General features: G+C 38.6%; 2 protein-coding genes across 3 annotated transcripts; one reads left to right on the top strand and one right to left on the bottom strand.

Moving 5' to 3' along the window:
* Positions 1–6: 6 nt before the first annotated feature.
* Positions 7–13,548, top strand: CUNH6orf62 (chromosome unknown C6orf62 homolog). 2 transcript variants are annotated; one of them, XM_024752041.1, is made up of 5 exons: positions 7–40; positions 3,088–3,264; positions 4,282–4,404; positions 7,605–7,739; positions 12,141–13,539. In XM_024752041.1, the coding sequence occupies exons 2-5, from the start codon at positions 3,133–3,135 to the stop codon at positions 12,264–12,266; spliced, it is 516 nt and encodes a 171-aa protein (XP_024607809.1). In that variant the 5' UTR covers positions 7–40; positions 3,088–3,132; the 3' UTR covers positions 12,267–13,539. The 2 variants fall into 2 exon arrangements, with proteins under 2 accessions (XP_024607809.1, XP_024607808.1); XM_024752040.1 differs by lacking the exon at positions 7–40 and adding an exon at positions 54–1,375 and having other exon boundaries at positions 12,141–13,548.
* ACOT13 (acyl-CoA thioesterase 13) lies at positions 13,326–27,709 on the bottom strand. Its single transcript, XM_024752042.1, has 3 exons — positions 27,441–27,709; positions 17,627–17,811; positions 13,326–15,933 (listed from the first exon to the last, which is right to left on the bottom strand). Exons 1-3 carry the CDS (start codon positions 27,519–27,521, stop codon positions 15,777–15,779), a joined length of 423 nt encoding a protein of 140 aa, XP_024607810.1. The 5' UTR covers positions 27,522–27,709; the 3' UTR covers positions 13,326–15,776.
* Between the last annotated feature and the right edge of the window lie 40 nt (positions 27,710–27,749).

Here is a 27,749-nt window from a genome sequence, read left to right as displayed (position 1 = left end):
GAGTGAAAACCCGAGTGATCCAGTGTCTCCCGTGGTGCGAGTGAGTCGCTGCCGCTGAAGGCAAAGGGTGGGGGTGGGACCTGGGGGGTGGAAGGCCGGTGGTCCCCAGGCACTGCCTGGGATTTGGGAGAAGAGCCCGCCACCTTTGCCTCAGCAATGCTCACAAGAAGATAAGTCGCACTCCCCACGGTCTTGCAAGGGGGCAGATTCATAGGGAAGGCTCCCTTGGGGAATGTAGGACTCATTGCAGGACTTGGGGTGTTGGGATCCCGGGCATTAATCAGGTCTAACCACAGAGCCGGAGTCATTACTGTATTCTGTACCCCCTTTCCCTGTGCCATCATGATTCTCCTTGGCAGCAGCATTAGCAGCCGCCTGAGGGTGAAAATGTGGGTGATGGGGAAGTTGGTAATGACTCCGCTGTTTTTTCTTATGGCTCCTTTGGGCAACAGCTGCCCGCCCCCGGTATACACTGTAGTTGATTGCAGGGAAGCCCTGTACCTCTCCCCTTCCTTCTCAACCGATTTTGCACTTTTCTCTTTGCTCACCACCAAGTGTAATCAATAACACGCACTGACAATATATAGCAATAGTGAAATCTGAAATAACTAAGAATTAATTAGGTACTACAGCCATGGATCTGGCTGGGTAAAATCCAATTGGGTATTTCAGTTTCATTCACCTACCCTGTTTTGGGGGGTTATTTTGGTGGCTTCTTTTTCCCCTTTCCTTTTTTTTTTTTTTTTGACATTCAGAAAGCAAGGATCACAGTCCCCCTCCCCATTCCTTTTCATTATCCCTTCTCTGAAAAGAGGGAAAAAAATCCGGATGGATTTTGAGGATTGGACTGATGTCAGCTGTGTTTCATTGCACACCTAAATCCTATTAATAGGTTTTTCAGTTCCCCCACCTTTATTTTGGCAGTTAAGCCAAATGTGTTTTCCAAAAAGTTAGTTCAAGTATTTTCTCCTCTTTCTTTCCTTCCTTCCCTTCCTTTTTCCCATCTGACCCCAAACGTTATTGTCCAAACATGACTGGACAGCAGCTTTTGTTTCTTGACCCTGTAATATGACAGTCTGCTAATATTGCCAGAAGGTGCAGTTTTTGGGTTACAGTCTTGATTTTAGCTATTCAATCATATTAGCAGGAAAAAAATGACTTGTTTCTGTTGTACTTGAGTCTTAAGAAAAAGTGCCCATAGTTTAGTGACAATTTCCAAAGGCTTTAGTACCACCTGTATTTCAAAATGGGGGACCCAAACTCCCGGAAGAAACAAGCTCTGAACAGACTACGTGCTCAGCTTAGAAAGAAAAAAGAATCTCTAGCTGACCAGTTTGACTTCAAGATGTATATTGCCTTTGTATTCAAGGAGAAGGTAATTTAAAGTTCTTAATGTGAATTAGCACAAGTGGTTTTTGTAAGTGTATATTAGGTTAAAGAGTCTACATTTGTGTGCTTTAACTTTGACCCTTGTGGGTAATTATCTCAATCAAAGGAGTTGCCGTATAACTATGAATGGAAGGCTTGAGTGCTCTTGGTTTGGTATTACTTAATTCTAAAGCTTCTTAGGATCCACTTTTAGTTAACATGGGGTGGGTAGCATTTGTAAAACTCATTTATGTTTTACAATGAATTTCATTTATGTGGAGTTACATAAAGAACTTGATAACTGAATTTAAAGATTGTTTAAAGTATACAGAATGTTTGAAAGTAGTAAATTAGAATCAAAATGTTTATATGCTGAAAGCGATCTGGTTCATCAACTCGTTACCTTTTCTCATGGTACATTTAACGAAATAGAATGCACTTTAATTCTTAGAGCAATTGATTACTGTAAAGGTTTAATTTGTGTTTAGAAGTGTAGTTGATTAAAATTCAGAATGACCAAAAGAAGTTTAAATTTTTTTGTCTTAATCAGAATTAATTCACAGTTAAATAGCAAATAATAAGTTGTGAGGAGAACATGATAAAAGCAGTATTTTTTTGCAACTTAAAATAATGGACACTTTCTTAGATAATCGATCTCTCTTTGACATGAGGTCAGGTTACGAATATTAAGGAAATACTACTTTGATTTTGTGCTTAAATTATGAGCTAATTTCATATCAGAAACATCATCTTAGCGTGGTATCCCTTTAATTTTCCCACGTTTTTACCCCACTATTGAAGATACTAGTATTCAATATTTAAGAATGCTCTTAGCTGCTAGAGTCTAGCATTTTAAAGTGGTTTCAAAAGTGGTTTGTTTTGAAATGATATCACGGATTTACTTCTTTTTTTTTCTTTGTTAATTGCAGCATTGATAAGATGAGATTTTAGTTGAAGCCATTATAATGTAGGTTCACTAGAAATAAATACAAGATATAAGTAGTGAGACTAGATATTTGAATTTAATCTGTGAGATGCCCCAGATTATACCATCTAGCTCTTCTAACACCTATGAAAACCTGCTTTTATTCTTTGAATGGACAGTATCCAGGCAGTTGTCTGAGGAGTTGATAAATTTTATAACCTAAGTTGATGATGAGCCCTTGATCTTAACTACGTTTGAAGATTTGGCAGACTTTTTTTTTCTTGAATGTTGACGCTTGTAGTTACGTAATATCCAGAAGGAGTAATGGAAATTGACCCTTTTAAGGAGTGAAGCAGTTAATTTGTCTGAAGAGCTTTGATTTTAAACTGCTGAGATTTTAATTTGGCTGTCTATAGGACCAGTTAAGTGAATTTACATCAAGAGTAAATCACTGTTTTGTTTTTTTAACCTTAGGGGTATCTGGTGTTTGTTTCTCACAGCATTTAAGAAATATTGTCTAAAATAAGTACTTGCTATGGTTACCATAATGCTATAAAACCATGCAGTTAAAACATTCTGATAATAGCCTGTTTGTGTGTGGTAGAGGAGTAAGGGGGTTGGGAGAAGAACAGAAGGATCTACCTATTTGGAAATCTGTGTTTTCAGTACAAAAATTACATCAGTTAAGAATTTTGCTGGGTTAGAATAAAGGTACATGACATTGTAATATGAACTCTGGGTGTTAAGACAGTGTGCTCCCTGTGGGTTAATACACCTTTTTTTTTTTCTTTTAGAAGAAAAAATCAGCACTCTTTGAAGTGTCTGAGGTTATACCAGTCATGACAAATAATTATGAAGAAAATATCCTGAAAGGTGTGCGAGATTCCAGCTATTCCTTGGAAAGTTCCATAGAGCTTTTACAGAAGGATGTGGTACAGCTCCATGCTCCTCGATACCAGTCTATGAGAAGGGTAAATTCTGTTTTTCTCTTGGTTTTGGTAGGTTTTTGTGAGTTAAACTTGGGTTTTTCTTCGTCCTAAGAATGGGTAGTTAATTATGGTCATAAATCTCTTTAAAAGTGGAATTTAAATAAAGCATGGATAACTTTCTTATGTGTTATTATGTTGGTAATTGTGTACATTGTTGCTGTGGTTCGTGGTTTATATTACTGTTCATTGGGATTTCCTTTTTCAGGGGAGAACATCATGCCCCTTATAAGTAAGGAATTTTGCTAAACTTCGGCAGCTCATTGAAAGAAAGTTAGTCTGGGCAAACTTGAACAAGAGGTCCCCAGGATTAGTGGGCTTGTTGGGGAGGCTGGAGATAACCATACACTGGTCTGGAAGAGGTTAGTTGTCCTCAATAATCAGCATACAACAAAAATAGCATTTCACCTGTGATTAGAAGGTAGTGATTCATATTAGAAGTTCTGATTTTGAAGAGTGGAAATAATGGTACAAGGACTTTAAAAGAAAAGACAAAATTAGAGCTGCGGTTGGAGTTTTCACTATGCACTGAGTTAAGATCTTGATGTGGAAAACATTGGACTGAGTGATTATATGTGGACTCTATAAGATAAAAGTTAGAATTAGGTCATGAGCTGTTCAAATTGTATACAAACCTCATAAAAGACATAAAGTGATACATGGTTGACCCTTGAACAACACAGAGTTGCACCAACTGCAAGGATCCACTTATAAGCAGATTTTTTCAATAAATACATATACAATACTACTCAATCCACAGTTGGTTGAATTCACAGATGCAGGACTGTAGGTGTATGGGGGGCTGGCTATAAAGTTGTGTGCTGAAATTTCGACTCTGCTCAGTGCCCTTCATGCCCAAGCTGTTCAAGGGTCGGCTGTATAGTGGACCTTTTGCACTTGTAAAACGTTTCTGTAGTCAAACCCTGTAAGTTGTGACACTGCTTGTTCCGGCTTTGTTTCCTTGAAAGTAAATTTTTTTTTTTTTTTTTTTGCATTTTATAGGATGTAATTGGCTGTACTCAGGAGATGGATTTCATTCTTTGGCCTCGGAATGATATTGAAAAAATTGTCTGTCTCCTGTTCTCTCGGTGGAAAGAATCTGATGAGCCTTTTAGGCCTGTTCAGGTATTTTATTCTAAAATAAGTGTGGTGAACATGTAAACAAGTTGAAAACTCAGAATAGCGTCCAATTAAAGAAATTCTTTGGGAATATGCTCTCTAATAAGTTTTACTTCATGAGTCCCTCCTCGCCTTTTGACTGTTATAATGCAAGAATAGGAAGCGTTTGGATTATAGAATCTCTTTGAGAATGAGGTGGTTCTAACTATCCAGTGTGTCCTTGAAATTATGGTCAGAGAAAATCTTTTAAGGTAGACATTTGTTTATTTATAGAGGAGCCCATAGATGAACTTCAGAAAATCTCTTCCCCTGCACCACACACTCATAAAATACTTTATACTTAACCCTGGTTGTCAAAGGAATCTAAGAAATGAATTAAACCCTTTTCTAGGAGTTGATTTGCATAAAAACTTTATAGGAGAAAAGTAAATGTAGTAGTGGTTCTTAATTAACTTTCCTTGACATCTTGCTATGTTTTGACTTGTCATTTGATGTGCTTGACAATTCTAGTGCTTTATTTCAGGGCATTTACCTGGGTGTTGATGATTTTAATTTTATTTATAGTGTGTATATATATATATATGAATGGAAGGAAGTACAACAAGATCCACCAAAGTGTTAATTATGATTAGTTTTAGGTCAGATATAGCTGACTTTTCCTTTTTAAATATATGTATGTGTTTCAGTAAATTTCTATATGAGCATACTTATTTAACAATCAGAAAAACAAAGAATTTGTTTAATTCGCTACCCTGCACTGTGGAAAGCTCCGCGAATGATAAAATGTTAACTTACGGACTGAATATAAGCAGTAGGATATAGGTAATAGCTTTATAATTTTAGAATTCTACTGCAGTAAATAAGGTAACAATGTAAAAACAAATACACTTCTCTGAAGTAACTTAATATACATAAATATCCTGAAAAGCTTTAAATAAAAATAACATAGTTTTTTCTCAAGATAGATGAGAAAAGGAAAAGTAAACTTTAACTCACGCTTTTTTTTTTTGACTCGAAGCAGTTTAAAATCTGAATACTTCAGTCGTGAGATTTAATAGGAACCAGAGTAAAGATTGTTTTAAAATATCCAGTTCTACTGTATTCATAGTGCTGTGAAGTACAGAGAAGTACTAGTAAAGTAGATCTCTTCTTTCCTCTTCATCCCTTATGCTGTTGCTTTAGGTTAGCTCTTCATCACACTATTAAAACATTCATTACTTTTCTTCCGGGAATTATTTCTTACATGGTACCTATGAGAGTTTTCTTTTCAGTGTGGACCACTTCTTCCCAAATCTTTGGATATTCAAATAGGATAGAATTGAAGTGCCATAGAAATACAGACAAGGCCTTTTCCAGTCTCACTCAAATCTCTTTTCAGTGTGATACTCTACTGGCCTCTTCCATCCACCCTGATATTTGCCATATTGAAACACTTCAGGCTTTCTTTCTTGAGCAGTGTCTTGATTTTGACACTTGTGTTTGTGTAGGTTCTGTTTCCTATAACGGCATTTTCCAAATTACTTACCATTACTATTTTCTCCAAGGAAGATTACTGTCATCTTTCAAGGCCCAATGCAAAATCACTTCCTAATATTGCACTCTTGTCTACTCTGTTAATTCTTTCTTCCCATAGCACTTTAACAGTAAGAACCCATTTTAGGTTTTTTACAAATAACCACATCTTATTCGGGGAAAGATCTGAAGCAGGTTAGGTTTTATATTTCTGTGTGCTTTTCCTCTTCAGCAGTATGTGAGTCCCTTAAGGTTGAGATAGTCTTATTCGTATTTTTCAGTATCTGATAACATGCTTTTTGTATTCTGAGTTCAATGAATATTTGAATTGTGCAGAGGTACAATTCAGTATTACATTTTACATACAGTAGTACATAGGGGATGCCATAACATCTTTTGCGTTATGGTTTATGAGAAAAACTACTGGGTAGTAAAATCCTAGATAGCAGGAACTGATGTTTTTTCCATGTTAGTATTTTCTGCTGTCTTTGACATAATAGGAGAATAAAGATTGTTTGAACTGAATGGACTAATAATCATTTTTACAGTTCACTATCTAAATATCAGATTAAAGTTTCCAGGTTTCTTGAATTCCCCGTTAGCCTGGTGTTTTCACCTAGCATTTGGCCTCTTCACAGACATTTTGTGGGAGGATTGTGTTAATCTTCCTCATGTTAAAAGATTAAAAGAATATTATGACTGACTTGATAACTGTTCTTCATAACAAAAAAAGTTTTTTTTTAATCATCTGAAAAAATACATATAAAAACATTTTTTAAAAATTTGAGGGGGGGCTTCCTGGTGGCACAGTGGTTGAGAGTCCGCCTGCCGATGCAGGGGACACGGGTTTGTGCCCTAGTCCAGGAAGATCCCACGTGCCACGGAGCGGCTGGGCCCGTGAGCCACGGCCGCTGAGCCTGCGCGTCCGGAGCCTGTGCTCTACAACAGGAGAGACCACAGCAGTGAGAGGCCCGTGTACTGCAAAAAAAAAAAAAAAAAAACTTTGAGGGGTTCCTGTATCCTCAGGTGCTCATCCTTGTGAGGACTGGAAGCATATTTCAGGTGTGGGCTTTACATTTCATTTACTCCTCTTAACTGATGGGTTAGAGCCCTGTTTTAAGTCTTAAAAAGTTAAGGGATTTGCACAGGTCGTATAAGTAGTGAGATGTGCAGCTGGGATTGGAATTTGGAATATAAATAGATTTATTTCCAAGAACCATCTACAGTATTCCTTATATGTTATAATAGCAAGAAGGGATGTGTCATTGGGCTTAAAATACTAAGGTAGGGGTCTTGAGCTGAGTGGGTTTGAAAATCTGAAAATCTGATTTTATGATATTTGGCTTAAAATCATTGAGTATTAGGATTTAGTCAGTTTGGTGTAGTTTTTCTTAAAGGTCAAACTATGAAGTGCTATCCAGTAGAACTTTCTGTGATGAAGGAAATCTTCTGTATCTCAAGAGACTAGTTAGAATGGAGGCCACAAGCCACATGTGACTATTGATCATATTGATATGTGGCTAGTACTACTAAAGAACTGAATTTTAAATTGCAGTTAATTAATATAAATTTAAGTAGCCTCTGTTGGTTACCATACTGAACAGCACAACTCTATGCATATGAGTGCAGCTGATGTTTCAGGTGGTATATAACATGCTTGTGGTTACACATAAACGTTTATATTTCTTAATTAGGCCAAATTTGAGTTTCATCACGGTGACTATGAAAAACAGTTTCTGCACGTACTGAGCCGAAAGGACAAGACTGGAATTGTTGTCAACAATCCTAACCAGTCAGTGTTTCTCTTCATTGACAGACAGCACTTGCAGGTAAGCTGTTTTTTACTTTTCTTTTTTTTTTTTTAAAACCACATAAGGGCTCATTTTAAAAGCTTATTGGCTATCAAACTGTTTTCTATATGTTACTTAATTCTGTTTTGCTCCTTCAACATGGCATTAATTTTGAAGTTACTTAAAAACCAAGAAACAGACGTCCTGACCTTAACCGAGAACAGTGGTTCCCAAAACTTTGCTGCATATTAGAACTACCTGGGGAGCTTTTAGAAGTCATGATTCCAGCGTGCAATAATCAAAATCTTTACTTTGAATAAAATCCTCAAGTGATAACACATTATGTTTTGAGAAGCACTGGCCTAGACCTTTTAAATAAATATCTGAAAGGATGAGGCACATCTGTTTTTAAAAGGTGCACATGTGTTTTAAATAAGTACTTCCAATTTAAGTAGCAATCCAGGTATTCCAAATTGATTTTTATTCTGTAAAGTGTTGTTTATTCTTACCAACCTAAGCCTAAATATCATCACTTAGAATTTATAGTAGATAATCAATACTTTGTTATTAACTTTTAAAAATGGCATCATTTCAATTTATTTAGCATTCATTCAACAAATGAGCGCTAAGTGCCAGGCACTGTACAGCAATGAACAAGTTAGAAATTCCTTTTGGGTTGACATTCCATTGTGGGAGACCTAGAAGTAGATAAGTAAAATATATAGTTAGATAGTGATAAGTGCTAAGAGAAAAGAGGGAATTACATAAACTGTTGGGTGTGAATTCTTAGATGGTGTCACCAGAGAAGGCCTCATTGAGAAGGTGATTTAAATTATGACTTATTTTAAAAGTACACTATTAATTACATTGTAGAACATTTTTGTTTTTATTTAAGAGGGAGTCTATGCAAGGTACTAGAAAAATACAAATGGGAATCATACTGCTACCTTCAAGGAGCTGATAGACTACTTGGGAAGATTGTACATTTTCCACTTTGTAAAAAGTTAAGTAATTATGGTGTAGGTACAAATAAAAAAACTGGGAATTAAGAAGATTAGGGGCTTCCCTGGTGGCGCAGTGGTTGAGAGTCTGCCTGCCGATTCAGGGGACACAGGTTCGTGCCCCGGTCCAGGAGGATCCCACATGCCGCACAGCGGCTGGGCCAGTGGGCCATGGTGCGGCCCCAAAAAAAAAAAAAAAAAAAAAAAAAAGAAGATTAATTTCACTGGAAGCATCTGATAAAACTGATAAAGAACCATACAATTTAGGTGGGGTGTTTTTGGTTTGGGCCTTATTGTTTGTTCTCAGTTTCTTCTTTACCTCAGCTTTCCTTTGGTGAATACTTTTTTTTTTTTTTTTTTTTTTTTGCGGTACGTGGGCCTCTCACTGTTGTGGCCTCTCCCGTTGCGGGGCACAGGCTCCGGACGCGCAGGCCCAGCAGCCATGGCTCACAGGCCTAGCCGCTCTGCGGCATGTGGGATCTTCCTGGACCGGGGCACGAACCCGTGTCTCCTGCATCAGCAGGCGGACTCCCAACCACTGCGCCACCAGGGAAGCCCTTGGTGAATACTTTTTAGTTCACTCTTTTTTCCTTTTTAATTGCCTGTAGTGTACTTTCATTTGAGTTACTTGTTGAGAAAACTGTATAGCAGGGTATTGACTTATATTGTGGAATCCACAACAAAGATTTTTAGTCATAGATTTAATAATAACATACACTAGTGTAGCAACTTCATTTTCATGTGAATATATATGAGGTCAATAATACTATATAGAAATGACTAGTGAATTGAAGGAGTTTCTTGGCTAAATAAGTTAACAAATCATCTCTTTTTATGTATCGAGGTCAGGTGTTAATATTTTATGAAGCAAACAGCTTGAATCCTTTTAATGAAAAGAAAATTATAAGCTCATAAGCTAAATTTGGGTTGAAGGTAGGGTGTGACCAGTAGTCTCAGTTTGTCTGGAATGTCCTGGTTTTAATACTGGAAAGTCCCAAGTCCTAGAAACCCCTCAGTCAGTCCTGGGCACACTGGGATCACTGGTATCTGCTAGTTGTAGATGAATTTGTTCTTCAGTGCTCTTAGTCCCCTTCTTCCACTCAGGTTCTGTTCTCGATCTTCATAAGCTGGAGATGTGTTGCTGTATTGGCATTATATGGAAGAATCAACCTCCACTAGTTCATGAGGGAATTGATATAATAGTGGTGGCCACCACCTATAGTATACAGTTGATGCTTCAACAATTCAGGGGTTAAGGGTGCCAACCCCTGTACACTTTGCATATGACTTTTGACTCCTCATAAACTTAGTCTACTGTTGACTGGAAGCCTTACTAATAATGTAAATGGTCGATTAACACGTATTTTGTATGTTATGTGTGTTATATATTGTATTCTTAACAATAAAACTGAACAGAAGATGTTAAGAAAATCATAATAGAAAATACACTTACAGTACTATACTGTATTTATTGATACCTAAGTTTATGAATTTTATTTACAAGATGAATTGTAACTACAATATTGTTTTATATACAAAACACTAGGTGTTAGTAACATCTACTAATTATATTAGTAACGTTAGACGTCAGAAAGATAATGTAAAAAAGAAATTCATATTTATTTACAGGTATAATGATCCATATATTGATACTGAAGAAGTGTAGTATAGTTGCTTTATGACAGCGTACTGTAATCGATACGATTGCTTCTTGGTAGCCTAGCTGTCCACTAACGAATGCTAATGAATGAATCATTATGAAAGTTTTATGGCATACAGTATTATAGGCATATTCATAATACAGTATTAGAAACATTGTAACATTTTTTTAAAAGCCACTTACAGGCTATGTTATTTCTCCAGTTGTGAGAGAGGCATACTATATGGTAATGTAATCCTTTGAAAGCAAAGCAATAAAACAGGTAGAAAGCTAACACATTAATTATATATTAAATGTCACTCACCTTATGCCTATGTAAGAATAGACTAGGGTCTGCAGTTGACCCTTGAATGACACAGGTTAGAGCTGCGCTGATCCACTTAATACATGAAGTTTTTTCAATAAATACATACTACAGTACTGTACGATCTGCAGTTGGTTGAATTCGTGGTTGGTTGAATCTGCTGATCTGGAACCGAGTATATGGAGGGAAGACTGTAAACTCTATGCAGATTTTCAACTGCAGGTAGGGTCGGTGCCCCACCGCCTGTGTTGTTCAAGGGTCATCTGTACATACATTTTATGCATTCACGACACACTTAACTTTTTTTGAAATTTCTAGACTGCGTGGTTTGTCTATTTTTTCAAATTATCACAAATCTCCAAAATTTTCCCAGTATATTTATTGGAAAAAATTTGTGTATAAGTGGACCTGAGCAACCCAAATCCATGTTGTTCAAGGGTCAACTGTATTATGCACCAGACTCTATACTAAGAGCTTTACGTGTATGAGCTTATTTAATCGTCACAGAAGTCTTCTGAGGTGTAGATCTTACTACTACCATTTTATAGCTAAGGAAATCCAGAAATTAAGAAATTTGATAAAAATCATCTAGCAGAGATCTTCTGTCCTTTATATCCTAATATAATATATATGATAAGGGCTAGAGCAAAAAAGAATTTTGAATGCGCAGTGGCATAGAGGCATATGCCTAGAGTCTGAATAGTCATAGGTTGTTTTAAAAGTTAAAATGAAAAAATATATATGTATAGGTTCATTTACATATGTAGGTAGCTAGTCTGCTTCAGACATTGGCAAAGGCAGTCTTTCACCTTTTTTTTTTTAAGAGATGCTATAGTGAAAAGATGCAAAACTTTGAAGGCAGTTCTGGGTTCAGATTTCATCCTCGACTTACTAGCAGTGGTTATTTGTGAAAGCACCTACCATTTGTTTATCACATGTTAGATGTTAAAATAGTAACTGCTTTTTAAAAAATACTTAAGAGTTTGATTTAACTGTTAATTCATTGGCCTTCTAGTCCTTTCCCCCAGGATACACTTAAATCTTTTTTACCTATTTCTAATCTCTCTACCATCTACTCTCACCACATCTGCTGTCTTTCTGTATACAAATGTGATTGCAAACCTCTGTTCAAATCTATCTCCATGAAATGCTTTTAACCCTGATTTCTTTCAGCAAGTAGTCTGTGTTTGACTTTCCTAACTTTCAATTTTTTATTCTGCATAAACTCTGTAAACATTTAGTTTATAATCATGTTTACTCTGTTTTCTCTATATTTTGTATGGCATGGTTCTGTCCTATTTAGGCTAAGGTCCCTATGGATGGGAACCATAATTTCTTCCCTTACTCTGTATGCTTTGTTACTGTGTCCATTAAGTGCTTAATAAATTGTGGGAGATGGACTTCATGTGATAATCGGTCATTTATGTTAAAGTCTTTATTTATTAAGAATATTAAAAAAAATTTTCCCCTTCCAGACTCCAAAAAACAAAGCTACAATCTTCAAGTTATGCAGCATCTGCCTCTACCTGCCACAGGAGCAGCTTACCCACTGGGCAGTTGGCACCATAGAGGATCACCTCCATCCTTATATGCCAGAATAGAGTGCTGACCAGCAAAATGGAGAAGATCAGAGAGTGCAGCGGCAGTTTTTTTTCTTTTTTTCTTACCACTTTATTCTTTCAGAGTTTAAAGAAAATGGACTCATGCACAGAACACTATGCATTTTGAAACTTGTTCATCCTGGATTTTTTTTTATCATTTGTATCTCAGAACTTAAATTAGATGTCTTCTGCACAGACTGTGTGAAAGAAGATGCTTTGCATATTTGCTGCACTGCATCAGCATCTTACTAAAAATGTGAAATGAAAGGACTGTTGTACACTGAAATGCTGAAACGTATCTGAAAGCACAAGGTGATACTCATTCTTGATAGTCTTTCCATTTGTGCTGGGTTTTGCCTCTTTGACATCTGTCATCAGTATTTGGAGGGTGAGAAGTGAATGTAACAGGTATAAATAACATTTTAAAAACTTAAAGCTTTGCTATAATCACATTGTTCCAGAGCACTGTCAGATTCATTCTAATGACCAGAAGTGGTTGTTTTAAAAAAAAAAAAAAAAGAAAAGAAAAGAAAAGAAAATACAACCATGGGAAAGAAATCTTAAATGAAAAAAGCATCTCATTGTAGGCATTCTTGCCTCATATATTACTGGGCCATGTTTGCTTCCTGGTACTCATAAATATGTGTATTTTATTTCCAGATCTCTCCCCAAGTTGCTGTTATGAAAGAGCATTCTGCTGAGTGTGGATTCAGTTATACACATTAAAGCAGATCTGGAGTCTGAAGTAGCTAAGCAGCTATAAAACTGAGAGATACATTCATAGCTGCAGAAACCATAATAGGTAGAGGACTTTCCTTTTGGTTTTTGTTTTTTGTTTTTAAAAAGAGATTTTTATTATAAAGGAAAAAATTCCAGTGAATTGTGCAGAAATACTGGTTTTTACACCACCCTAAAGGAAAACTTAGGGTTTTTTGAAGTAGACAAGTTACTAAAGTTGGATCTTAAATTGTGAAAACATACAAAAACACCATTGAGTGTCAAAGTTCTAAAAGGAGAACTCATTTTGTGCAATGAACATAAGGAAAGACTACTGTATAGTTTTTTTTGGTTTTTGGTTTTATTTTTCTTTTAAATGAAGAAAAGCTTTGCTTAAGGGTTGCATACTTTTCTCGGAGTAAATCTGAACGATCCTACTCCTTTGGAGTAAAACTTAGTGCTTACCAGTTTCCAATTGTATTTAGCTTCTGGTTGGAATTTGAATAAATGAAAACCTAAATAAAATAGGTGAAAGTTCCCTGACTATTCAGGTGAATACACAAAACTCGAAGTGGTAACTTTTCTTCTAAGTCGCTTGGGTACCCGTTATTGATGACCTTAGGAGGGTTTATAAACATGGCTAAACAGTAAACTCAAGAGAAGTTGGGTTTATAATTTCAACAGGTATGGGAATCAAGGACATTTTGTTAGCTTTTAACAATTATCATCCTGGCTTTATGCCTGGCTTCATGGAAAAGAAAAAAAATATTCTTAATTTTAGAATAATTTTTCACATGTTTTCTGATTAACTTAAAATTAGAATCTATTTGAAATTAACACTTTATCATGGCTGGGTACTGTTCTAAGCTCTTATCTTAACCTAACAACCTTGAGGGGATCTAGATGCAGAGGTTTAGGAACTTGTCCACACTCATTGTGAGTAGGGGAGGATTTAAAACCTGGCTGTCTGGCTCTGTAGAGTTAAAGTTTTTATTTTAGAATAATTTTAATTGGGAAAGTTATAAGTAATACAGAAAGCTCCTGTATAAACTTCACCCACAAAATAACTCTTGACATTTTGTCTTTCTCCATATATTTATATATATTTTCTGAATCGTTTGGGAGTTTGATCCCTTCCCCCTCGGTACTCCATATGTCCCAAGTACTCCATATATCCCAAGTACAAGTACCACAGTAAAATTATCAAACTCAAATGTAACAATGATATACTTTAATTTACCATCCATATTTCACTTTTGTTGATTGTCCTCCTATCTTTGATTATGTGGGTTTTTTTTTATTTCCCTATAGTTAGTACAGGATCATTGCATTCAGTTGTCATGTTTCTAGTCTCCTTTAATCTTGAACAGTTCCTCAACTTGTTTAATGACCTTGACAGTTTGAAGAGTACAGGCCAATTTTTTTAAACACAGAGTGTCCTTATTTTACATTTGAGTGATGTTCCTTCATGGTTAGATTTGGATTATGTATCCTGGCCAAAGCCCAATGTAAGTACCTTATGCCCCCTAGAAACACACTGTCCGTGTACACTGTTGATTTTCATTTTAATTGGTCAACGTGATGTCCTATTTCCCCATTTTATAGTTATTATTTTATATCTACCCCTCCACATTTACCAGCATTCTGTTAAAAGGAAGAGCTCTCCTGTCTCTGCTGTTTATTCAATATTATTACCTAAACAGTATGGACTCCCTTTTCAATGCTGTATAATTTTCATGCCTCTCATCATTTTCTTGAGCACTTCCTTACTTTCAAAGCACAAGATATGTTCATCTTGTAATTTCCCTATCTCAGCCCCCAGCTCTGAAATCAGGTATTTCTCCAAGAAGCCCAAGTTACTTTTAGTGGGAAATACTAGATCTGGGTTTCTTGTGTGCCCACTGCTACTATCAAGTCTGCTTCTGTCCTTTCAGCAGACAGATCAGCATGTATTCTAAGACAACCAAAGGACAATAAACCTTTAACTGTTGACTGTGTTTCGAGTTTCCAAAGTTGCTTTGGAACTTTATGATCTTCAGTCATGAAATGTTAACTAAGACCCCCTGATGGCAGAAACCAACTATTATGAATGCCATAGTCAGGAAAACTTCGAGAAATGGACTAAACAATTTGTGAACTTGGTCTTTCCAGTACTGCAGATTGGGAGATTCAAGATCTGCATGGTTTTATCCTAGGTACGAGAAAAGGGGCTAATAGTATGCTGCCCCCACCACTATAAAATATGCCAATCCTGTAATAAATTCTCAGAAAAGCAGTGCACCCACTGGACTATTTATCACTAATGTGCTTAGCCTTAAACTTGAGGACTACTCAGTCTACTTTATTTTCCAATGTGGCCTATGGTTCATCTATTTTGAAGTTCCATAATCTTGAAATTGGGTTAAAAAATGTAACATTTTAGAGCTGAGAAGGACCTACAGTTTGTTAAGGATTAATCGTTAATTTATATTTCTCCTTTATCTTGAATTTTAGTTTCAAGGTAATCTTATCTCAAAATGGTCCTGCTAGCTTTGCTTTACCTGTTTTCAAAACACTTTTGAGCTACGAACGTTTTCATCCAAGTATCATGTATGATTATAAACTAAAACTAAAGAGGCTTAGAATATAGACAACTCTATCCTATATTCCACTTGATCTCTATGGCATTTTCCCCAAAGAAAATATTTCTTAGCCACTTCTGGTTGTGCTAATTTATTTTGAAAATTATATTTGTTCAAGTCAGATTTACTCTGGACATTCATTGTTGAGTTTCTTTAGGTCACCCTGCTGTTCTCAGTTTCCCAGGTGTTTTGTGTGTCTGCCTTGTGCTATTAATTTTCCCGTGGCCTTGTTCATCAGATCCACAGAAACAAATGCAAGTGTTTTTCCTTGCTTCAGAACATGTGCTGTAATCACTATATCTTCTCCCATTTTAGCAGGTGACATGTACCTTGAAAAGAAACATTTAAATTTAGTTAACAGCAAATAGGTTTTAAAAGAGAAAGTTGTGTGCATCTCATAACAGCCTTATGTTACTTATTTACTCCTAAATAGTTTAAGAATAATATCCTTTCTAATTTGAATGGCTGGTCCTGACCAAGTAATATCTTACTGATTCCTTATGCACACGAATTTCTTTTCCCAAAAATATAGGAAGGGGTTTTCAACTGCCCCTGCCCTCCCCACACTGCCCTATTTTTTTTTTTTTTTAGTTTCCCACTTAATATTTATTTGTGGCTAGAGGTTTCCTTGAGCTTTCACTTAATTGGCTTAACTTCGTAGGTGAAGTAACACTTGGTGTTAATATCTTGTCATATCAATATGCAGAACTCATTCAACTCTAAAATGACTTAATAAGAACTATAAGGAATTAATATGAGGCCCTTTTGAATCTCAGGCAGCTCTTGATGGTGGCCAATACTTTGGCAACACATACTTTGAAAGGCCAAAATTATGTTTAGCTTATTAAAAATCCTTTAGGATTGTAGCAGCAGTATCTTAGAAGATCAGGAAATGCAGTGCTAGGTTGGAAGATCTCTGGTTGTAGAGAGATCTTAAGGCAAAGGGTGGTAGAGGGTCTTGAGGCAAAGCAGAGTCATCAAGTGGTCTTACCCTTATCATGTGGAATAAGGTAAGGACTGCTGAATAGGCTCACCAGTGCCCAAGCAGATCCTTCTTTTTGTACGTCTTAATTTCAAAACACCATTTGCATCTTGTCCTGTGATTTGCTTACTGCACTCTCAGTTTATTTCCACAGTAGAGAGAGACTGAAAGTTAAGTTAGCCTAAGAAAAGATGTAGATTGTTTAAAAACCTGATACATTATTTCCATTGCCCTTGTGATATATCACATTGGCTTTCCCACCCTAACCCCTGCCTCCCCTTCCAACAAAAATCTTTCTTCTCTTGCTTAGGTGGAAAAATCAATTGTCTTGAAACTAAATCCCCGGGCCCTGCACTCTTTAGTGAACGGGACACTGGCAACAGTACTAGTTAATGTGGGAATTTAATTTTTTGCATCTGGAAGTGTTTGACCCCTGCAGGCATTTTCACAACAGTGAGTGACAAACCTGACATCTGGGGTTCTGCTTCCTTATCATGAGAGCATGTCTGTGCAGTTGCAGAAAAACATGAAGTATTGCAAAACTGGACATTTGTGTTCACCTTGTTACAAGGCAATGGCGATGTATACGTGAAGGTTTCCTCAACTTTTATTTTTATTCTAGCTTTTCTCTATAGGTACTCAGTACAACCTTCATGAGACATTTGTACAAGTGGCACTTTTAAGGATTGTATGAAAAACAGTTACAAACTGTGAGTTTGTGATGATTTTTTTCCCCACCAGTATGCATGTTAGAAGCTGAATGTTTGCCTTTTTGAGTGTTTAGATCATTCCCCATTTATTACTGGTTATATTACTGATTACTTATTATTACTGATATATATTGTACTTGGACATTAATTCCTCTAGTTCTAGATTCGAAAACCATGGAATATTTTAAGGCAAATCTATAGCTGCATTTAAGGATGGCCAGCTAAGGGCACCTCATGCTTTATTTATGTTATGAATGTGTTTCGTCTCGGTTGTTTGAAATGAGTTACCACGTTGGAAAAAGTTATTTGGGGTACAGTTTGGATACATACGTTATGTTCATGTCGACACTGACTCCGGGTGCTCCCCTTTCTGTGCACAGCAGAGCATATGTTGATACGACATCCACTAAAGTGGCTGTCATGCCACCATGGAGGGTGCCCATTTTATTGGTATGCTGCTCTTCTACTTTCACTTCACAAATCACTTTCCCAGGGACAGCAGAAACAACAGTCACCTAAGTGTAAAAAAAAAAAAGAATTTTGAATATTTGGTGGTATTAGAAAAGCCCAAACAGCCTAACAATCATTGGATTAAACCAAGTCACCCCCAAAAAGTTGATTGAGAAATTGAAAATCAAGTTACCAATCTCTCTCTGATAGAAAATAACTCTGATGTAAACTGGTTTGAAATAAAAAGGAATACTTAGGGAAAAACAGGAGTAGTTTTTCTTAATCTCCACTCCTCTGCAGAAATCAAACATTCCATCTGAGCTTTTCACCTGGCATCTCTTAATGTCTCCTTAGAAATTTTGCACCAACAAAGCCAGCTGGTCCTTGTGATCTGTTAACCCATTATAGTTTTAATTTGGATGTTCTCTAGTTTTTGCACAAAGTAGTTTTTTAGAATGACTTCATAATGAATGGTTTAAAACCATTTATTGGAATAAATTGGGTAATTCAATGCATTACTAGAATTAATAAGCTTATACCATAAACCTATTTTAATATGAAAAAAGTTTGATAGAATCCAGCAAAGGTAAATTGCTGCTTTTAAGGTCCTGCCCCATTTATGGTATCATAATGAAAAAATTATATGAAAGATAAAATGTGGAACAATGAATTTAAAATGTTATATCAAACATCTTTAGAAAGGAAACTTAAAGAAAAATAATAGAAGTGTTTCTTATATCCTATCTAAATTACTAGGAAAAAACATCATAGATAATATTTAGAAGCTGGAACTAAACTGTGAATGGAATGTGCTGCATCCAGCAACATAATTCTCACCGTCACTAGAAGTGTTCAGGCAGAATATGGATGAATATTTGATGTGTCTGTTTTTAGATACAGGAAAGGATGTCTCAAGCATTAAATGGTTTAATTCTAGATAACTACCATTTATTGAGCACTTTCCTGTCAGGCACTGTGCCAAAGTCTTTCCATATACTATATAACAAGGAAGGGATTATTTCCAGTTTGTGTAACTTAAATTCAGAGTGGTTTACTCTCAAGGTCACCCAGGATGTGACAGAACTGAGATTCAGATCTAGGTCTGTCCACCTCCAAGTCTCCCTAGTTGCTAACTATAGAATCTCTAGGTATTCAGCGGCCTTTATGCTCCCACCAGGCAGACATTTCAGCATTTCACAAACTATGACTTTAGTTGTTTGTTGTTGTTTATCCCCTAGAAGGCCCTGATGTAAAACAGAAACAGAACTATAAAATATGAACCATCCTAAATAATATGTTTTGCTTAATGGGTAAATCAATGGAAAAGTAAACGTTAGAACGGGATCAAGTCTATTTATACAATAAATGACCTAGCCACAAGATGTCCTCATAAACTAATAATACACACCAAGCAAGCCCAAGGTGTAAACTCACCTTATTGGGGGCATTTACCTGAGTCTGTCAAGCACTGCAGTCTAAAGATGAACGAGATCAAATCCCTGCTTTTAAGGGGTTCCCAGTCTAAAGGAATAGACACACATGCACACTGCAGTAGAGCAAATTACTGCAGATAGGATAAATACAGGTTGCTGGAAGTAAGGATCTTACTTATCAAAGTATGTTTTCAGGTAAGAGACATTAGGAAAGGCATCCTGGGGAATTATTTGTGGATTGAAGGACGGGCAGGGGTTAGGCAGGTGAAGACAGAAAAAAGCCAGGCAGTTCAAGAAATAGAATCGAATAGGAAAGCATCATAGTCACCAAAGGTAGTTTAGTGTAATTTTAAGGTTTGGTGTGTTTAGTAGAGGTCAGTTCTTAAAGTTCCATTTTATTATCTAACTTTGGCTGGGATTACAAAAGGTAAAACAAATGTCAATTGGATTTTCTACGGCAGACTACTGATTTTGTTTTTTTGGTTTTTTTGGCTGCATCAGATCTTAATTGCAGCATGCAGGATCTTCGTTGCAGCGTGCGGGCTCAGTAGTTGCAGCACATGGCTTAGTTGCCCCACAGCATGTGCGATCTTAGTTCCTTGACCAGGGATCAAACCCATGTCCCCTGCGTTGGAAGGCGGATTCTTAACCACTGGACCACCAGGGAAGTCCGCCAAAATACTGATTTTAATATTTATCTTTTTCCACAACTTGAAAGGACAAAGGACATACTAAGATACAAAACTGGTTGAAAAGGTACGTTGGAATAGAGATACTTTTGTACTGGTCAGCCAGATATGGCAGAGACATGCTTTTATGTGTTGCCAATTCTTTTCGGTTTTTTTGGCTGGGCTGCATGGCTTGTGGGATCCTAGATCCCTGACCAGGGACCGAACCCGGGGCCCTCAGCAGTGAAAGTGTGGAGTCCTAACCACTGGACCGCCAGGGAATTCCCTGCGTTGCCAATTCTTGTCTCCCTCAGTAAAAATAAGTAAACCAATGGAAGAAGGGATGTCCAACATTGGGATGTCCATCCCAATGAAGGGATGTCCTACCCAACCTCCCAGAACTAAGAAACAGTCTTGCGGTGGAAAAAACAAATGGAGAGCTACCTGTCTGATGAAGAATGGGGCTGGGGGGGCTTCCCTGGTGGTGTAGTGGTTGAAAATCCACCTGCCGATGCAGGGGACACGGGGTCGTGCCCCGGTCCAGGAAGATCCCACATGCCGCGTAGCAGCTGGGCCCATGAGCCGTGGCCACTGGGCCTGCGCGTCCGGAGCCTGTGCTCCGAAACAGGAGAGGCCACAACAGTGAGAGGCCCGCGTACCACAAAAAAAAAGAATGGGGTTGGGGGGAGGACACTATTTAAAAAAAAAAAAAGATCTCAGTTAAGATATAGGCTGTAGAGAGCACAGGTGTTTATTTGGTTAGTAACTATGGCTAACTTTGTGTTACAGACCATGCTCAGAAATGTACATGCATTGTCTTACAGGCATTGAGACCCTGTCTCGATCCTCACAAATCTTTGAAGTAGTGTTATCTCCATTGGACCCAGGTGTCTCTGGCTTAACCACTAATGCAAAACTGCCTCCCCTCACATCTCACCTGGACTGCTGCAGACAACTAGGACTTCATGCATCGGGAGGAAGATGGGCGTGTAGCCTTTTATGATGCCATGGGATCAGAAATATAGCTGCCATGGCCCCAATAATCCTGCAGGTTGGAAGACTGCAATAGACTGGCAAGAACTTTTATGGCTCAGCCCAGTCTGACACAACAGACTTCTCAGTTTAGCATAAAAATGGTCTTAAATGGACATGCGCTCATATAAACATCCGCCCCTTTTCTGTATGGCCTGCAGTGTACTGTCTCTTCCCTGCACCTCAGGCATTCACATGAGTTTATATGACTCATGCTACCACAGCATCCCCCACTGCCACCCCTGACCTGCAGGCTCAAATTCCATCACAGAGAGATATGCTTCAGGTGACGAACACAGTTTCTCCCTTCCTCACTTAGCTTTTCAGTAAAGACATTGAGAAGGGATCCCTAATAGTCAACAGCAATGAAGGAGACAGTCCCTAATAGGAAGCTCTGCCCAGAACCCAGAATTATTCTTAGGCCTTGAGGTTTCCAATCTTTCTGGTCTTTTAAGAGTCACCGCCTGATTGGGACTGCTGCTGATTGCTGAGCAGCACACACAGGGCCTCTGCTAATGGATAAAGAAACATATGTCTCTGGCTCTGTAAGGGTGTCTGTAACGGTCCTCAAGGAGTGTGGCACATGGCATGAGAAAACCTGCACGTATGTACAAACGTGAGTCAACCAAGGAGATGGAATGCGAAAGACCATATGTATGCACAAAAGCACAGAGAACAGGTAATACTGGTGGATGAGAATTTTGTGTATTTGTGAAGGAGGCTGTTTTCAAAGCAATTTGCCCTGATGATGGACACAGCTGATTTCACATGTGACACAGTACAGATACCAGAGGAAGTGTGTCTGAGGATGATGTAAAAATGCACCTGCATATAAGCAGGAAAAGAGGTAAAGAGTAAGATAGAAGGTGGCAGTGTGATGGGGTGGCAACGGCAAGAAAAATAGTTGGAAATTATGTTAAGGGGCCATAAAAGGGCATAAGCTATTCAAGAATTGTGGTTCAGCCATGCTGCTGTATCGGCCCAACATTTCAGTTTTATAATAAATGTATGTTTTAGTAGCTTAATTACACAGGTGACTAGACCAATAGTTAAGAGTACTAGCTCTGGAGCCAGACTTAGGCAAGATCCTTTTTTTTTTTTTTTTTAAATTATTTTTGGCTGCATTGGGTCTTTGTTGCTGTGCGGGCTTTCTCTAGTTGCAGGGAGCGTGAGCTACTCTTCCATTGAGGTGCGCGGGCTTCTCATAGCAGTGGCTTCTCTTGTTGCAGAGCACGGGCTGTAGACGTGTGGGCTCAGTAGTTGAGGCTCGCAGGCTCAGCAGTTGTGGCGCACGGGCTTAGTCGCTCCGTGGCATATGGGATCTTCCTGGACCACGTCCCCGGCATTAGCAGACAGATTCTTAACCACTGCACCACCAGGGAAGCCCCTTAGGCAAGATCCTTAACTGACGTTTCCTTAGCTGTAAAGTGGAGATGATAGCACTACCCTCCTAGAGTTTTATAAAGATTAAGATAAAATTCAAATTAAGTTAGAATGGGGCCTGGCATATCATAGGTGATTAAAACATTTTAATTCTCATCCTTATCAAAGTTGTGACTCAGACACAACCATCAAACTGAAAGTTGGTTTGAATAGTTTCACATTTGCTTAAATTTTTAAAATTTGCTTAAAATTTTTATTTTAAGCAATTTTAAGGTGCAGGGATTTGCTTAAAACTGCCCAGTTGGAACTGTTTCTGTTGCCAAGATCAAGGATGACTTAATTACTAAATTCAGTGGATGCTTTTCAGCCTGTCCCTTACTTGACCTCTCAGCATTCTGCAACATCTAAACTGTTTTCTGGCCTTTCCTGAACTCCCACGTTCACACCTCCGGATTCTTTTCCTCCTCCATTAGCCACTCCACATCCCCTTTGCTGGCTCTTATTCTGCAATGCCCGCCAGGAGTCAGAGGGTCAACTAATCATTCAGACTCACAAGCCCACCAAAGGCTCCAGTTGGTGCCAGTTTCACTCAGGATACAGGACAGTTTCTCTAAGGTTAGGTACTATAATACAATGTTAACACACAGGCAGGGAGCGGACAACTTGGGTTTAGATCCCCCTTACTAGTTGTGAGGCCTTAGAAAAGTTAAGCTTCTATTTTCTCATGTGTAAAATGGGGATAATAATAGTACCTGCCTCATCGGGTTGGCAAATGGCAGATTTTATCAAATTATTCTAGAATGCCTATAAAGGTGGATGCTATGAAGGCCTCTGTCACATCAATCACATTGGCAAGATTTCTCTCAAATACAGCTTCTCTGCTGCCTTGAACCTGGAAAAGAGGGGCTAATAGAGGAGGAACTTCCTCACCACCTACAGACTGAGGACTGGGGCTATCCACTGCTCCAGATCTCCTCTCAAGAGGGAAAGCACAAACTTGGGTAGAATTTTTGCAGCTGATCTAGTTTGGAATGTAGTACCTGAATACAGAGTCATTCCCAGGAAGGAATTATGCCCTGCAGGAATGTAAATATGGTGAGCCAGTTATGATAAAGCCACAAGTCAAACAGCAACAAAGAAGTTTAAATAATCTCTGTTCACTGAGGAACAGTATTCCAGAAATATCTATTGGCATATCATGTTGATAAATTTTAAATAATATTACTGTCCTTTTGTGGTAGATCCAAAGCCTCAGTTTTTCTAGTTAAGTATAAGGTCAATTCTTACCTTCCTAATCATTTCTATAGTCTTCAAAGGCTGCTTATCTTTCTCAACCCTGTATGTCCTCAAGGTTCCGTCCTAAATCCTTAATGCTTCTCTCTAGTCTGTGTTCTTCCTCTTGAGACAGCTCATTCACCTACACATCTTCACCTCTCATGTCCACAAGGATGACTCTACACAATTTTACCTTGCTTCAGAACTGCCCTCCCTTATTTCTTTGTGTGTTGGATTCCACATGGTATTTCCAGATCTCACCTGAGATTCCAGATCTCACCTGAGATACGTCCTTCCACATGTGTTATTGTGGGGGAAAGAATTCCACTGGCAAGTAACTTAAACATAATAAGGTTAAACATGTTTATCACAGAACTAGTCAAAAGTTTTAAGATATAAAAGGGATATAATGGCTCCACTCAGAGGAGATACATAGTGTAGCCAAATTCAGAGAGACAGACTGTAGATGAGGGTTGCCAGGGCTGGGGAAAAAAGGGAATGCGAAGTTATTGTTTAATGGGTAGAGTTCCAGTTTTGCAAGATGGAACTCTGCTATGGACTTGCTCCCAAAGAGCTCTCAGTGAGGAGAGGGAAGACAGAAAAATCAACAGATATTTTCAATAATGAATAGTAAGCCCTATGATAAAAGTTATCATAGGAAAGTTCTGGAGATGGATGGTGGTGATGTTACAACCATGTGAATGCAATAATTACTATTGAATTGAATACTTCAATATGGTTAAGATGGTGAACTTTATGTTATGTGTATTTTACTACAATTTAAAAGGGGGTATACAACATCAATGTTTTCTGAAATTATTTATTCATAGAACTCTTTTTTCTCAGGGCACATCTGATGGGACTGTTCCTTGGAACCCACTTTTCTCTTCCCTGAGACGATAAACTCCTAGAGTGCGAGGCATTGTGATTGGCATTTCTTTATAACCTAGAGTATTTAGTTTGTTGACTGATTTAAAAGTGATCTTATAGCAAGAACAGGACACTTTCTTTTTTGGGCTTAAAACAAAGTCATTTATTAGATTTTGATTCTGTCAGTTGGCAATTTAGGCTGGGCTCAGCCAGCCAGTTCTTCTGTCGGGCTTGCCTGGACTCACTCTTGTTTCTACAGGCAGCTGGCAGATTGCTAGGAGCTGGTTGACTTAGATGGCATAATTCACATGTATGGTGCTTGGTGCTGGCAGTTGGCTGGAGTGATGGGAGTGACAGACCACATGTAGGACGTTTATTTTGCATGTTAGTTTTTCTGAATCAGTGTTTTATAAAAGATAGGTTTTGTGGGTATTTATAAACACTGATAAAACAGAGGTTTTAAAAAGAGAACTGGCTTAAATAAAGAAGTTCTAATGTATGATCTCATGCACTGACTTGACATCTGTACCATAACTAATTTTGCAATTTGCCTTTTTCAACAGATCATTTTTAGAGGAACAGAAAGTCACCATCATTTATCAGATTCTATATGCCAGGTCAAAACATCTGCCCAAAAAACAAAATCCCCACTGGAATATTATCAGCCAAATTTTCAAGTGTTATTCTACTTGATTCATTGATTCTGTGGGAGTGGGTGATGGAGCAGACTTGACACAATAGTACTGTACATCTCACTTGCTTCTTACACCCAGAAACATTATTCCTTCTCACCTTTGCAAAAGCGATGAGGTATAGAGGACAAGTGTGTCTGAGAGACCATATACATCTTTACTCCAATTTAGTTTTACCAATATTCTTGCATTTTAAAATCCTGCACTTAAAAGTGAGCATTTCTTGCCTTGAAAAATCTCTGGTGTCATATTTAAATCACCAAATGGACAATTCTTTGACATAAAACAATTTTGTCAGTCAAGGTCCAGTGAGGCGCAAAAACCACACTAATTATATTAAGAGACTTTAAAGAATTGTTGGGACTTCCCTGGTGGCGCAGTGGTTAAGAATCTGCCTGCCAAAGCAGGGGACACGGGTTCGAGCCCTGGTCCGGGAAGATCCCACATGCCGCGGAGCAACTAAGTCCGTGCGCCACAACTACTGAGTCTGTGCTCTAGAGCCCGCGAGGCACAACTACGGAGCCTGCGTGCCACAACTACTGAAGCCCGCGCGCCTAGAGCCCGTGCTCCGCAACAAGAGAAGCCACTGCCATGAGAAACCCGTGCACCGCAAAACGAAGAGTAGCCCCTGCTCGCCGCAACTAGAGACCCAGTGCAGCCAAAAAATAAACTAATTAATTAAAAAAGAAGAATTATTGGGCTCCCCTGGTGGCGCAGTGGTTGGGAGTCCGTCTGCCGATGCAGTGGACGCGGGTTCGTGCCCCGGTCTGGGAAGATCCCACATGCCACGGAGCGGCTGGGCCCGTGAGCCATGGCCACTGAGCCTGCGCATCCGGAGCCTGTGCTCCGCAACGGGAGAGGCCACAACGGTGAGAGGCCCGCCTACCGCAAAATAAAAAACAAAAACAAGAATTATTAACCAGAGATTTAGAGAAAGACCACATTCTGTTCCATGCCAACACATGTAGAAATCGCAAGATTTGAACAACCAACTGAAACTTCAGTGCAAAGACATGGTTTATATATTATAGAGAACAACAAAGTTGCAATTTATCTAGTTTTGACCTAGGACAAAATGAATGATAAGAGGATGGTTTAAGTCAAGTGTTCAAAACCTCAGCACTGTTGACGTTTGGAGTGGGTGATTCTCTGTCGTGGGGACGGGGGAGGGAACCTGTGCAGTGTGGGATGTTCAGCAGCATCCCTGGCCAATAGCCACTAGATGCCAGTCCCACCCCTCCCACCACACTCCAGTTGTGATGATCAAAAATGTCTCCAGACACTGTCAAATGTCCCATGGGGAGCAAAACCACCCTCAAATGAGAACCACTGGTCTAGATCACGTTACCTTAAAATTTATGGTAAAAGAAACCATGTTCACGACTGGATTTATACATCACTAAGCATAAACCTGTACTTTAGCCTGAGCAACTCTTCCCACACGAAAAGTAGACAACTACAAAATCCATTTTTGATAAAATTAACAAATACAGAGCACCTACTATGATACTGACCTGTGCAGTTAACATGGTAGCCACTAGTCACCTGTCAGTATTGAGCACTTGAAACATGGCTAGTATGAATTGAGATGTGCTGTAAGTGTAAAATTCACACGGGATTTCAAAGATTAAGTACATGATTAAGTACTGATTACATGTTAAATGTTTTGGATATAATGAGTTACTTAAAATATTTTACTAAAATTAGTTTCACTTCTTTTAAAAATGTTTATAATATTGTAATAACAATTATATAATGTTACAATTATAAAATTATTATTATAAAATACCTCATTCAAAATGGAGTTGGGAAGCCCTGAAGGGGGAACTCTCCCCCACTTACCACTCCCAGCTTACTTTATAAACCCCAGAAGGAAAAAGGAAGATTTTCTCCTCCTCCAGCAACAACCCAGCTGCTGAGAAACCTCCGCAACTCAACCAATGAGACGACCACAGCCCCAGCTCTCCTCTTCTCCAGCGAACTTGTTCAAAACAGCTCCTCTCAACATTCTCTTCTCCTCGCTATAAAAGAACAGTTGAGGACTTGCCTATAGTTGGCCACAGTTTGCATGTCCCAAAGTGCAATTCCTCTGCTATTTTTGCTGGCTAAGCCATTTTGCTGGCCAAACCACTTACGTTTTCGTTTTAAAGGCTGACAGATCAATGTAGGCACACCTAGCACATAACTGTGCTCCATTAAAGTAGTAATTATTATTACTAAGGTGAATTTAGGGACGCAGTCCAACAGAATCTAGCCAGAGACAATTTATTCAGCGCTCACCACGAACCAAGCATGGTGCGTTCTTTCCCTTCATTAGAAACCGCGCCTTCGCCTCTAATACCTTTTCCAAATTTCTGTCAAAACCGAGAGCCTTTCCTGAGAACTTTATCGCCTCCAGCAGACTCTTCGCCTTACAGCTCATCGTGGACCGTTCGCCGGCTCCCAGGCCCCACTCAAGAATGATTCTTGGAAGAGCAGGGAAGCCCGGAAATTCGCAAAAGAACAAGGACAGAAAGGGCGATGGGTTTGCAGCCTTCTGGGCCCGCGACGCGCTCCAAGTGCGCACTCGCGTGCACCGGCGGCCACGGTGCGACAGCGGCTCGCGCACTGACGTCCCGCGCCTCCCTGTGACCTCGCGCGCACGCGCTGT

Source organism: Neophocaena asiaeorientalis, unplaced genomic scaffold (genome assembly GCF_003031525.2).
Source record: "Neophocaena asiaeorientalis asiaeorientalis breed wild unplaced genomic scaffold, Neophocaena_asiaeorientalis_V1.1 scaffold165, whole genome shotgun sequence".
NCBI classification, from domain to species: Eukaryota; Metazoa; Chordata; class Mammalia; order Artiodactyla; family Phocoenidae; genus Neophocaena; species Neophocaena asiaeorientalis.
Note: the sequence above shows the minus strand (reverse complement) of the source record. Positions and strands in the feature narration are given on the sequence as shown.